The following is a 13,305-nucleotide window of genomic DNA, read 5'->3' on the forward strand; positions in this document are numbered from 1 at the left end:
GTACACGTAGCATCAGCTCTGTTACCAGGCCTGTCTCTGGACATGGTGTGTTGTTCTCAACTTTAGATGGGCCTACAGCCTGAAAGCTTACTGCTACACGCTAAGCTAACAGGCTAGCATCCCCTCACCCACACACAGAAACACACACACACACACACACACACACACACACACACACACACACACACACACACACACACACACACACAATGAAGACCTATGACAAGACGTTCTACTGCAGGGCAATAAGGTCAGGGACAAACAGCCTCCGCATGACTTAACAGGTGGGGGACGGGGGGTCTAACCTTGCAACATGCAGCGGTAGGCGGACTCAGAGATGGCGTAGATGTGCGGGGGCATCTCGTGCCTCTTCTTGCCGCGGTACATCTCGATGATGTTCTCCGAGTAGATGGGCAGGTTCTTGTAGGGGTTGATGACCACGCAGAACAGGCCCGAGTACGTCTGGAGAATAAAGGACACAGAGAAGGGGTTTCAACGTGGGATCGCCGCCTAGTTCAGGCGCCAGGGTAGCCTAGTACAGGGCAGAGGCATTCACTTGGGGGTCCCCCCCCCCCCCCCCCCTGGGGTCCGTGTAGCCAGTGTGCTATTTGAGGAATGAAGCATGACATCATACCGTTCTTATGCTAGCTCGTGACATGGAGGAAATGACAGGGCAGTCGCCAGCATCAAGAGGCCAAGGTCAAAGGGCAAAGGTCAGGTGAGGTTCTGCACAACTGAGTTTCTGTGACACCAGAGGTATCGCAGTGTACACGATTTGTGATGTCCTACACTTTTTTGGTGGATTCTTTTTTGGGAGGAACATTTATTTTGAAATAGTATTTTTTTTGTTAATGCGGAAACTAATTCCTTGTGTCACCTTACATTGTTCTCACCTCCGTCTCCCCAAGAATAGTCCTGCTATGTTCCCCTCCTATGCTGAAGCAACACAAAAGTAATGGTCTCACATAACCTATGAATGTATTGGTCAATAGATAAATATAATCTACAATGTAAAAGTAGGAGCCAGGTACATTCATTTGGATTATGTGGACATGTTTTATGACATGAGATATATGAACAGGTTTGAAAGGTATTATGAATACATTTTAAGGGCTATAGGGATAAAGTTGTTGTATTGCCTGGGATAAAGTGCAACTGTATTTGATTTAAAACAAATGATATGGGGTTTCCCCCTCCTTTTCTCTGTGCACCAGGGGATCCCTGCGATGAAAAAAGCTCCCTGAAAGTGCCCTGGCTTATTGAGTAGGGGGTTTGACGCAGCCAAAAGGCTCTAGGTTTAATCTCGTCATTTCCACAGTCTCCTTGTAGACATCCCAGATTCACTGGGATGTCTACCAAACCACGCCTGTTTGGTCTCTAGTCTGAAAACTACAGAGACCAGACTGCCAGCCCTGTCGGGTCTGTAGTCTGAACACCTCAGAGACCAGACTACCAGACCTGTTGGGTCTGTGTGTGTGTGTGTGTGTGTGTGTGTGTGTGTGTGTGTGTGTGTGTGTGTGTGTGTGTGTGCGTGTGCGTGTGCGTGTGCGTGCGCGTGCGCGTGCGTGTGCGTGTGCGTGCGCGTGCGTGTGCGTGTGCGTGTGCGTGTGTGTTGAGATCCTGTGCTGCTACTGGTGGGGTCTATAAACCAGAGCTCTAATGAATGGCTGACTGTTTTAAAACCACTGATTGTTTAAAGAGACCTACCCCCCCCCCCCCCCCCCCCCCCCCACCCCAACCCGGCCCCCTCACACCTCTGGAGGTCCCACCCCGGAGCAAATCAACCCAGATGTGTGGCCTGAACCTTGCTACTGTGTAACTTAACTCTCACACACACACACTCACACACCCCCACACACACGGGTCCACACAGAGGGGACTCTTTGGATAGGATCTCCTTCCACCTTCCGTCTGAATACCGGCCAACAGAACTCCTCGACTTCCTCACCAGCGTGCAAAGCTCCACCACAGAGTCAAGACACCACGGCGGCATGGGAATAGAGGAGCGGGAGCAGGAGGAGATAGAGGAGGAGGCGATAGAGGAGGAGGAGGAGGAGGAGGAGGAGGAGGAGGAGGAGGAGGAGGAGGAGATAGAGGAGGAGGAGGAGGAGGAGGAGATAGAGGAGGAGGAGGAGGAGGAGGAGGAGGAGGAGGAGGAGGAGGAGATAAAGGAGGAGGAGAAGAGGGGGCAAGAGGAGAAGGAGGAGAATGAAGAGGTCAGGCGGTGGCTGCATGAAGCCAGGAGGTCAGTCTCTAAACCCCCATTCCCAGCCTAAAGCCTTCCGCAGAGAAAGGACTTCCTTGATTCTCTGTTCCCACCCAGCCACGCCCGGCCCCTGGAAGTCTGCCAGTGGACACCCACAACACAGCCCTGTAGCGCCCAACACTCTGTAGCCAGCCAGAACTCTACAGGACCCCAACAGTCTGGAGCCAGCTAGAACTCTACAGGGCCCCAACAGTCTGGAGCCAGCTAGAACTCTACAGTAGCCAGCCAGAAATCTACAGGGGCCCAACACTCTGAAGCTGCTCTGAGCTCTACAGGGGCCCAACAGTCTGGAGGTAGTCTGAGTTCTGCAGGGGCCCCAAACAGACAAGCCCAACAGCAGTGTCCCGGGACCGGCCCTGGTCGAGGGAAGAGAAGGTGACATTTCCACAGTGAAATGAGATCTAGGGACCTGGGGGGGGTTGGGGGGGGGGGGGGGGGTTGTCCTAGTGACAGCTGAGCAACAGAGGCAACAGCAGACACAACAGGCCAGCCCCCTGCCAGCCACCGTGCGTTCACTACAACTGGGAACTCACACGACTCAAGTGGGACATTCCCAACTCCGGGAATAACTTTAAAGTGGCCGGTGCAGGAGAGGCGATTATTCAGGAGACTGTGTTTTTAACTGAAAGATAGTAACGACACAACACGTTCTGTGAGAGGTCAGTGGAAATAGATAGAACTACTGGGCGATATCAGAGATCATTCAGCAAGGGGGGGCGGGTAGAATGAGCGGGAGCAACAGTCTTAGTTGATGTCACGCCCCATGAATACTAGACACTAGATAAACACCAAGTCATCGACACAGATAGACAGGCAGACAGAGAGGCGGAATGACAGACACACAGACAGGCAGATAGACAGGCAATAGTTTCCCTGTGAAGGAATATTGTATAACAGCTGGGTATCCAATAACCGAAAGACATGCCGGGAGCAGCATAGCGCTACCTAGCAGATGTAGCCTAGCCTGTAGCTATGCCAGCACGTGTTTCCGAGCCTGGTTACCATAGCCGCTAACGATACTAGGACGGTAAGCCGGTCATACATAGCCTAGCCTCTAGCTCTGCTAGCACATGTAACCTAGCATGCATAGATAAGCATGTGTGTGTAACATAGCATCCCTAATTTAGCATAAATTAAAGATTAAATAGGTGAATAAAGTAGTTTATAGAAGATTAATATAGGCTAGTCTGCTGCAATCTCCCAACATGCCAGCTATTTAATGTTTGTCGGTCTTAGGCCTAAGCCAATAGAAGAAGAGTTTAAACACTGGATTCTGAAACAACAGCGTGTAGGGAAGGCTAATGCCAATGCTACAGGCTAAACATAGCTCGCACTGGCATAACCAGAGCTCCCGTGTTCCAGCTGAATTAGAGTTAGTCAGTCACAGAGACTCCAGTTACTGTGGTGAACAGAACTCTCCTTCTAATTAAACATCATCTTTAGCCCTCACACAACCCAGTTACAAACGAGTGGAGAGGGTGAGACCGAGAGACAGAGAGTCAGAGAGAGAGAGAGAGAGTACACGACAGCCTGCAAGTCTAATAGTCATCGATGGATATGATTGGCTGGGTTTGATTGGCTGAATATGATTGGCTGAGAGCTAAATATGTGATTGAAGAGACATATTCTGAATCCAAAGTGTGGATACAGAACTTATTGCTATTCCTGGAAACCATGTCACGAACTAGGGCATCACCAGAGGACAGCTGGCCCTGCATCGTCCCCGAGCATCATAGCTCTTGCATCAAATCCTCCTCTCACTAACAGGTGGGTATGATAACACCAACATAAAGGTGAAGACATGAATTATTCAGCATTAGGAGAGGAGAGGAGAGGACAGGAGAGAAGAGAAGAGAAGAGAAAAAAAGAGAGGAGAGGAGAGGAGAGGAGAGGAGAGGAGAGGAGAGGAGAGGAGAGAAGAGAAGAGAAGAGAAGAGAAGAGAAGAGAAGAGAAGAGAAGAGAAGAGAAGAGAAGAGAAGAGAAAGGGAGAGGAGAGGAGAGCTTAGAGGAGCTGAGAAGGGCTGAAGAGGGGAGATCTTGCGTGGGAAGCAACCACACTCACGTAGATCAGCCCGGAGTAGTAGCGGTCCTTGAGGTTGTGGAGGACGGACGCCTCGTTGAGGCAGGTGAGCTCCGCCATGTCCTCCACCTTGCTGAACTTGGGCGGGTTCATCTTCTGGATGTCGTCCTTGCTCACCACCGCCTTCTTGCCGTTCTCCGCCAGCTCCACCACCACCTCCTCGCCGCGCTCCTCGCGCAGGCTGGCCGCCTCGAAGCCGTGCCGCTCCGACGGCACCCATACCAGCTTCTTGGCCGTCCAGTCGGCCTGCGAGGCGGGGTTGTAGACCACCGCCCGGTCCACGAACAGGTAGCGCTCAGGGTCCTCGGGGCCGTTCCGCTGAGACATCGTTCCCGGGGGGGGGGGGGGGTTACGGGGACAGGGGAAGGGGCGGGACTAAGGGACCACCTGGGCAGTGGAGGAGACGTAACACATGTTATTACCATGAAGTATAACAGGGTATTATTGGGGGTTGATGTCCGCCTGTAGAACCGCTTGAGTGGTCCAAGTGTATAGGTAACTAGTCATTACTATGATTTAACTAAATATGTCCATGACGATGCAGAAGTGTTGGCTGCATCGTCATGGACCCCCCCCCCCCCCCCCCCCCCAGTATACCATAGGATAGAAGCTTCTGGAGGAGTAAGTGAGAACAGAGCAGGTCATGGTCAAATATTAGACTGACCACGCAACAATGACATAACCAGGCCAGAATAAGTTACCTCGGCCACGATAGTCAAGTGGCCGAGGTAACTTATTGGACTCCAGCAGGAACGCTGGACAAAAGAGATGTTAGCCAATAGCCAAGTGATATGACCTGCTCAACACCCGTTTTCTTGCTGTTTCTATAATAATGGGAGTGAGGGGATTGGGGAGCGAGGGCAGAGAGGGAATGAAGGGTTTGGGGAGTGAGGGGATGTGGGGGTGAGGGTTGGGGGTGGGGGGTACATGACTGCGAAACATCGTTCCGAAAATAAGAAAAAAACTTCAGCCCATTTTCAATTGAATACAGGGGGAATAAAACCATCAGGTATTAAATAGTGTGTATGGTCCAAGTCGTTCTGGGTGAAAGGGACTACCAACAGTTTCAAAGCCCAGTGGCGATGACATCGCATCGGCCACTGCGTCGGGTGGATGGTCAACACACCACCAGTCGCACTGCCACAATAAACTCGCTCAAACGCTGTTTACAACCGCAGTTTACACGTGTTTAGTCGGTCTGGGGTTGAAAACCACACGGATATTTAATTCAGCCCGTACGGTCCGTCATCGGTGGCACCTTACAGAGAGCTACGTCAGAGCGACAAAGTTTTGCGGTACCTTCATCCCGTAGCGACGGGTCTCGTTGGCCCGGAGCGTCGGTGAACTAACGGTTCCGGCGGTCATTCATTAACCGCAAACCCGCGGTAGACTCACCTGGTGCGGCGTAAGTCAGCGAGGAAACTCGGGATCCGTTGAGCGGGAGCAGAACCTCTCCTCTCCCTGGCTCGACACTTTATGTAACGATGCAACACAATTGAAATGCAGGCATGTAGTATCGGGGGGGCTCTGGTATGCACCTCTAAAGATCCGCCCCTCCGGCGGGGCCGCTCCTGAAACCTAACCTCGTTCCCAATCTCACAGCGGAATGCCTGGGACGGGATGGTCCGAATGACCGCTATTGGCGAGAGAGGAGGCGGGACTTTAAGTTGTCAATTGAAGAAAAGAGGGCGGGACTTCCGATAGATGTTTATCCGTTTAAATTCAATGTTTTCAGACATCGTTTCGTCAATATTCGGAAGAACTCCATATGTATCCTCGTTTTTAGTCTCCTTGTCATATTCTTATTATTCTTGCTCTGCGGATTGATTAACTGACGTACACAGCTCATGGGAAGGAAGACTCCGGATATTGAGTTGCGGTAGACCGGGGTAACGCTAAAACTCAGGATCCCCTCTCAGCATCGGAACCAACACACTTGACCGCTGCTGCTCCCGCCCCCGCAGCGGTGGCCGCCGCCGACCATAGAACCGAGCACGGCAGATCGATAACTTAAAACACCGTTGGTAACAACACACATCAGGGAAACGATAATGGAGTGCTCTGGATGAAGTATCAGGGGTTACAATTACATGAATAGACAAAGAGCTGTGGCGGAAATGTTATCCGTTTAATACTGGATCTATGGGTCTATCTGACATTTATGTTGGCCATCATTCACCTCTCACCCGATTGGCTGAGACAAGCCGACTCCCCGCCCACCTTTACCTGTTTTAATAAATGATGCATGGGATACGTCTGTAACACTTCATTACCATAAGACGTCAGAAAAGGCTCAACCCGATGCGGTCAAAGCACACTATTTATAGCAGCCAACTTTTACACCACCCATTGGAGTTCCTATGCTGGAACCACCTTTTATATTAATAATACTTAATAATACTACTAACTAATGCAGTTGATGAAACCGGACAATGAACATTGTCCTACACATATATATATATATATATTGAGATTCCACATATCCTGAAAGATGATTAACCCCCAAATGCATGTAAAAAGCAACAAGACGAAAACGCTGGATTTATGTTGGCATTTAATTACAAATGGAAAGATTTGCAGGCAGACATTAGGAAAGGCTGTGTAGAAAGTCTCAACGTTTAACATCACAATATTGATGGACATGTTCTGGTATGTACAGAGCGCCACGGCCGCGGTCTCACCGCCCTCCCCTCCACGCTGCTCCTCCCCTCTTCCCTCCGTCACCTCCTCCTCCTCGCCCTCCTCCTCCTCTACCTCGACTACCTCCTCTCCCTCTGCTCCCCCCTCTCCCTCTACCCCCTCCCCCTCCTCTCCCTCCTCCTCCTCCTCTCCCTCCTCTCCCCCTCCCACCTCCTCCCCCAAACCCACGCCCCCGCCCTCCGTCTCCGCCCCCGTACGAGCCGGCTCCGCCTCTCACTTTCTTGCGGACGCCGCTCGACTGCTCGGTGTCGTCGTGGTCGTCGTCGCCGCGCGGCCTCTTCCTCTTCTCCTCGTGCTCCTTCATTTCCTGGAGGAGAGCAACGGACAGGAGAACCACTTCAACCAGAGCTTCTGGACGACACTTCCTGGTTCCTGGTACACCTCTATCATACCATAATCACCAAACCATATTTTGAAACGTTACGTTAACCAGTGCTTCCGTTTAATACTTTAGTAACGACTAATCTTGAAACATTACTTTATTACCTAGTTCTCCTGAGCAATACTTTTTTAGAGCGAAGTAATTTGCAGAGTACTAGTTAATAAACAATGCCTTATATTAATATGAGTAATATGCTCCAATAGAACCGGTTATATGATCTAATATGATCGGTTAAATGCTTTAATGTGACCGGTTAAATGCTCTAATAGGACTGGTTAGAAGCTCTAATATGACTGTTTAAATGTTCTAGTATGACTGTTTAAAAGCTCTAATATGACTGGTTAAATGCTTTAATATGACTGGTTAAAAGCTCTAACATGACTGGTAAATGCTATGGCGTCTCGACTCACTAGTCGGGCGAATCGCTGGGCTTCGCTGACTCTCTCCACCAACATCATCACTTCCTCTTCCTGTGTGGGGAAGGCTGGAAGCTTCTTGCCAATCAGGGTTTCGATTCGCTGAAACAGCTCCACATCATACCTGTCGTTGGGGAAATCATAGGACACAATCAGCAAAGCAGTACCAACATCTGACAGGCGGGGGCGCCAAACTCAAGGGAAAACACAACCCTTACTGGATAATGTGGCCAATTCATGCCAACTTCATGCTTCCCCCCTAGACCTCTCATACAGAAAAGTGAACAATTGAAAGAGCTGTAGAAAGAGAGAGAGGTCTTCCTCTTACTGAGTGATGAAGGTTATGGATTTTCCCGCTCTTCCTGCTCTCGCCGTCCGGCCCACTCTGTGGATGTAGTCCTGAGTGGGTAAGGACAGAGCAGAATTAAAAACTACATTACCCATAATCCACCACTCAGTTACACCATCCAACACATCCATCGGTCTGACAAACTATGACCCCTCCCAACATGAGAAATCCCTCGAGGAAGGCTACGTGTGCCACCATGCTATGACGCTACGCATACTAGCTAACTAGCTAGGGGGCGTGGCTACCTTGGAGTGGGTGGGGATGTCGTAGTTGATGACGCAGTCGACGTGGGGGATGTCCAGACCCCGGGACGCCACGTCGGTGGCGAGCAGCACCATGCGGGACTTGGCCTTGAACTTATTCAACGCACCCAGACGCTTGTTCTGGGGGAGGGAGGGGGGGAGAAAGAGAGAGAGAGAGGGGGGGAGACGGAGAGAGAAGGGAGATGGAGAGAGAGGGAGGGTGGGGGGGGGGGATGTCCGGTTAGTGCGGTTTTCAAACTGTGGGTCAGGACCCAGCATGGGCCCTAACGGGTCACGGTATGACCTGAATAAACAGCCCTCCAAAAACATACTGGCATGCCAACATGCCTGTGGGTTTCATTTGACCATTAGCGTTTTTTGAAGCGCGAAAAAAGCAGCTGAAGTGATGCAAAATATACACAGAAAAATGTCAGCGATCTCTTTTCTGACATGGTCTTCATGAGTATTTATCGGTTATTTTACTGCTCTAAAAATGAACAGTACCTCCTTAGCTTGACCTTTCGGAAAGACAGACAAATGGGAAGACAGAGAGATAAAAGGACAAGCAGATAGACGGTCTCACCTGGCTCATCTGTCCGTGCAGGGGGATTGCAGTGATGCCCAGGTTGCGTAGCAACAGCGCCACCCGCTGGGCACTGTTACATGTGCCACAGAATATGATGAAAGAGTTCCCGGCCAGCTCGTTCACTATGGACACCAGGTAGCAGTCCTACACACACACACACACACACACACACACACACACACACACACACACACACACACACACACACACACACACACACACACACACACACACACACACACACACACACACACACACACACACACACACACACACACACACACACAGACAGACAGACAGACAGACAGACGGACACATTATTGCAAACTCCAAGTAAAGACTTTCACTCCGAGCTTTACTTAAATGTCATTATCTTGGAGTGTCCTGCATGGTGCAGAGAGTGAGTCTGTTGGTACCTTGTACTTGGAGGGCATGAACACGTAGTACTGCTGTAGTTTTTCCACCGTGGTGTACTTGGTCGACACCGAGCACTTCACCGGGTCCTTCAGAGCTGCTCGTTGCAGCTTCGCAACCTGTAACACACAAAGAACCTCGTCCTATCAGATAACACAACCTCACAACCAATAGGATGGCACAACCATCACGCAACCTCAACCAATCAGGTTGCACAACCTCACAACCAATAGGATTACAGAACCACAAAGATGACAGAACCTACCATAATCAAACGCATCCCTAAATAAATAAATAAATAAATAAATAGATGATTATACGAATATAGTATCCCACCAATAATGTCCTCTTGAGGCTCCTGTACATCGAGACAGGGCTCGCAAGAAGGATGTGATGTCACTTTCAAACCATGTCAGGGGCGGATCCCAAACAGACCCCCGCCTAGCTATGATGTCACATGAGCAGCAGCAGGCAGCTGATTGTCCTCAGCGTCATTAAACTGAAGGCTGTCGTACCTTTTTGGTCATGGTTGCAGAGAACAGGAAGGTGCGTCTGTCTCTGGGGATGACCTTCAGAATCTTGTCCACCTAGAACGCAAACATGAAAAGGGTTAGAGGTGAAATGGCTGCGGTAAACTTTGGATAAACAATGAGTTTGGTCCGTGGTCATGCTGTTATACAGCATGAGTCCGTACTCTTCTGTCCGCAGGGTACAGAACGAAGCCTCGGTCCGAGTCTGAATATGTTTCAAACGTTGAGCATAAATCAGCCTTTAGACAGCGCAGACAACTGTTGGATCTGCCAGGCATTCAAAAACCTGTTTTGAATCAACTTTAAAAGGAGACATTTTATGGTGTTTTCACAACAAGTAAACATAGTATCAGTTCCAGAAATTATGTTTTTGAAGCTGTTTGCTGAAAATTGCTTTTAGCAAAAAGAATCTTGCCTACCACTAATCCCCTCAAATCACAGGAAAAGTTTTGTTTTCATAATGTGTCCCCTTTAACTATAAATACTTTTGCATTATCTATTTTTCGACTGAATAGTAGCTTTGATAATGCAACATCAGAGGTTGAGTGAGAATAAAAGGACGAGTATCGGCGCTACGAATAGACTCCAGACACCGATTGACAGAATCGGAGCATCCCTATTTATACATAAATACTAGTAACACACTAGATATAATGTTGTACATATAATATAACACATAATTTTTTTTATACCTTATACATATACAATATTAATATAAGATATACTGTAGTACATTGGTAGTACATATACCAATATGGTCCAAATATATACAGTAATATTTTACCACTAAATATTCACTTAATATAACGATATACTGCCGATCGTCATATAACCACACCATATACTACTATTAACAACAGACATATAGTCATGTGCTAGACATACTACACATAAGCCGATGTACTGGACGTGGTTCTAGAGGTTCCTCACCTCGGTCTCAAAGTCCATGTTGAGGATGCGGTCGGCCTCGTCCATCACCAGGAACTTGAGCGAGCGCAGGGAGAAGCCCTTCGTGTTCTCCATGTGGTCTATCAGACGCCCGGGGGTCGCTGGACACACACAACACCACACCGTTCAGAAACACGCATCATATACATCGACATGCACGATACGAGAAGTAGAAATGGAAAGGTAGAATTTAAATTTAAATGTAGGACATTTAGCAGGCGCCTTTATCCAAAGCTCCTTACTATAAGTACATTAGTCAGAAGAAATAGAAACAACATATCGCTGTCGGTACAGTGAGGATGTTCATAGAAACAAGTGCCAAGCACTAGCAATAATTCGGTTAACCCATTCCCTGTACACAACAAGATAGCGAGGATAAGTTGCGCACAATGCTAAGTAATACTTTTAATATTACTCAAAGTTGTAATTGACTTATTGTGTGTGGACGACCACACACAATAAGTGAGTGAGAGGCGTCTGTTAAGGAGAGTGAGGGTGGAGAAGGGGCGGTTGTTAATGTGAACATTATTGACCTCATTACACTACCAAAGTGTATTTTACGAGGCTTGTTTTCTTATACTTTGGAGGGATCCCACAGTGCGAAGTGCTTACCGATGATGATGTGTGGCTTCTGGGCCAGGATTAGGGACTGAGCCATCATGTCGATGCCTCCCACCACCACCGCTGAGAACAAACAGAGCGCATTCATAACCAATTAATGGACGTCGTCACAATACAGTGAGCAAGAGGGGAACTCATTTCCAGTACTTCTTCTATCACTTGTTATATGTTGCGTGCTATAAATATAACTTGCACATTTGGAGCATGGGGAAACGCAATTTCGAGCCTATGTGTAATTACTTGTTGCATGGCGCGATTGACAATAAAGTTCAGTTTGACTTTGAATACCACAGGTTGTCAGCCTATGTGTGCTTAGCGCAACCAATAGACGTATCCTGCTGCTACTTTTACAAATAACCTTCCAGAGCCGATATTAGTACTTGTACGTTATTATACAGAACGTGGACATTTACATTAAGCAGGCGCTTTTATCCAAGGCGACCTACAATAAGTACATTTGTCGGAAGATACAGAAACAATACGTCGCTGTCAGTACAGTGAGGACGTTCATAGAACCAGTTGACGAGCGTTAACGTGTAGGGCCTCCGTACCACACTTGACCCCGATGCTGGAGCCCAGGGCCTCGAACTGCTCGGCGATCTGGAAGGCGAGCTCCCTGGTCGGGGTGAGGACCAGAGTGTGCAGCCGCTGGGCAGAGTTCAGCAGGGACTGGAGGATGGGCAGCGCGAAGGCCCCCGTCTTCCCCGAACCCGTCTCCGCCAGGCCGATCACGTCCTTCCCTGTCGGCAGTCATGGAGACGGGAGGTTGGATGTGGGGACAGAAAGAGCGGGAGAAATTAGTACTTGAGGAGGAGGAACATCGCAAGTCATATGAAAACAGACATGAGGGAAAAGTTCCTGATACTTGCCATGTGGAAAAGGTAGTACATCTTCTTCTAGAGGTACTGGTTTCTGAACTTATACAGCTGCTACTGGTGTGTTATCTACCCTCAATGGCAGCTCTATACAGAACTGGCAGTATTTCGATTTTGAACAGTATTCAAATCAAAATACCTTCAGTTGTATACAGTGGTAGATTAACCTAAAGTTGTTTCAACTTGTAGAGCTACTGGTGTATTCTCTGAACGTAGTGTTTCGCGTATCTTACCGGCAAGTGCTACGGGTATGGCTTCTATCTGGATCTTGGTCGGGCACTTCCATCCCAGCTGGTCGCACGCCTCACACAGGACCTCCGTGACGCCCTGTGGAGCAGGTTATGTGAGCTGGGCAGTTACAGTTTCATTCATAAAGACATCACTTTAGAATCATAACACTGGCGAGATATCTGGCTTACTTAAGGACTCATTTTGTTGTGTACCTGCTTAAAGATTCACAACTTACCAGCTCCTTAAACGTTTTCGGCGTCTGCTCTTCAGCCTCAATGCCATTTACAATTTCGCTATCATCTTCATCTGGCTCCTGCTCAACGTCCTCCTCCTCCTCCACCTCCTCATCATCGTCCTCCTCCTCATCATCATCGTCGGCCTCGTCACCACTGGCAGCGAGGAGCGGGACATCTAATTCTAAATCTTCATATGTTATTGATTCTTGGTCTGTTTTCAGATCAACACTTTCCTCATCGTCCGCCATGCTTATAAATCCAACGTGTGACTAGTCCTGCAGAGCGCATGTGCGGAAGTGGCAGGAAGTTTAAATTACGGTGCATTCTGGGACTTGAAGTTTATATTTCGGAATGTTTTCTATATTCAGTACAGTAGACATCGAAATAGATATGAAATATATTATGTAGGCAATTTAAATCGATGTAAT

The 13,305-nt window shown here is 48.7% G+C and overlaps 2 protein-coding genes across 2 annotated transcripts in view; both read right to left on the bottom strand.

Annotated features, from left to right (window-relative positions):
• Positions 1–5,839, bottom strand: part of LOC130398773 (myosin-10-like) — a 42,659-nt gene extending 36,820 nt beyond the window's left edge. Inside the window, exons 1-3 of the mRNA XM_056604942.1 lie at positions 5,743–5,839; positions 4,330–4,734; positions 306–462 (exon numbers count right to left, since the gene is read on the bottom strand). Of these exons, the coding sequence (XP_056460917.1) occupies positions 306–462; positions 4,330–4,674 (502 nt within the window). The 5' untranslated portion in view covers positions 4,675–4,734; positions 5,743–5,839. The remainder of the gene's footprint in view (positions 1–305; positions 463–4,329; positions 4,735–5,742) is intronic.
• On the bottom strand, positions 4,697–13,144 carry ddx47 (DEAD (Asp-Glu-Ala-Asp) box polypeptide 47). The gene is made up of 13 exons (XM_056606647.1): positions 12,877–13,144; positions 12,644–12,737; positions 12,087–12,275; positions 11,527–11,598; positions 10,897–11,015; positions 9,952–10,023; positions 9,439–9,555; positions 9,020–9,166; positions 8,440–8,577; positions 8,174–8,244; positions 7,840–7,969; positions 7,198–7,354; positions 4,697–4,734 (listed from the first exon to the last, which is right to left on the bottom strand). Exons 1-13 carry the CDS (start codon positions 13,123–13,125, stop codon positions 4,697–4,699), a joined length of 1,593 nt encoding a protein of 530 aa, XP_056462622.1. The 5' UTR covers positions 13,126–13,144.
• Between the last annotated feature and the right edge of the window lie 161 nt (positions 13,145–13,305).

Source organism: Gadus chalcogrammus, chromosome 2 (assembly GCF_026213295.1).
Source record: "Gadus chalcogrammus isolate NIFS_2021 chromosome 2, NIFS_Gcha_1.0, whole genome shotgun sequence".
Lineage (NCBI taxonomy): Eukaryota > Metazoa > Chordata > Actinopteri > Gadiformes > Gadidae > Gadus > Gadus chalcogrammus.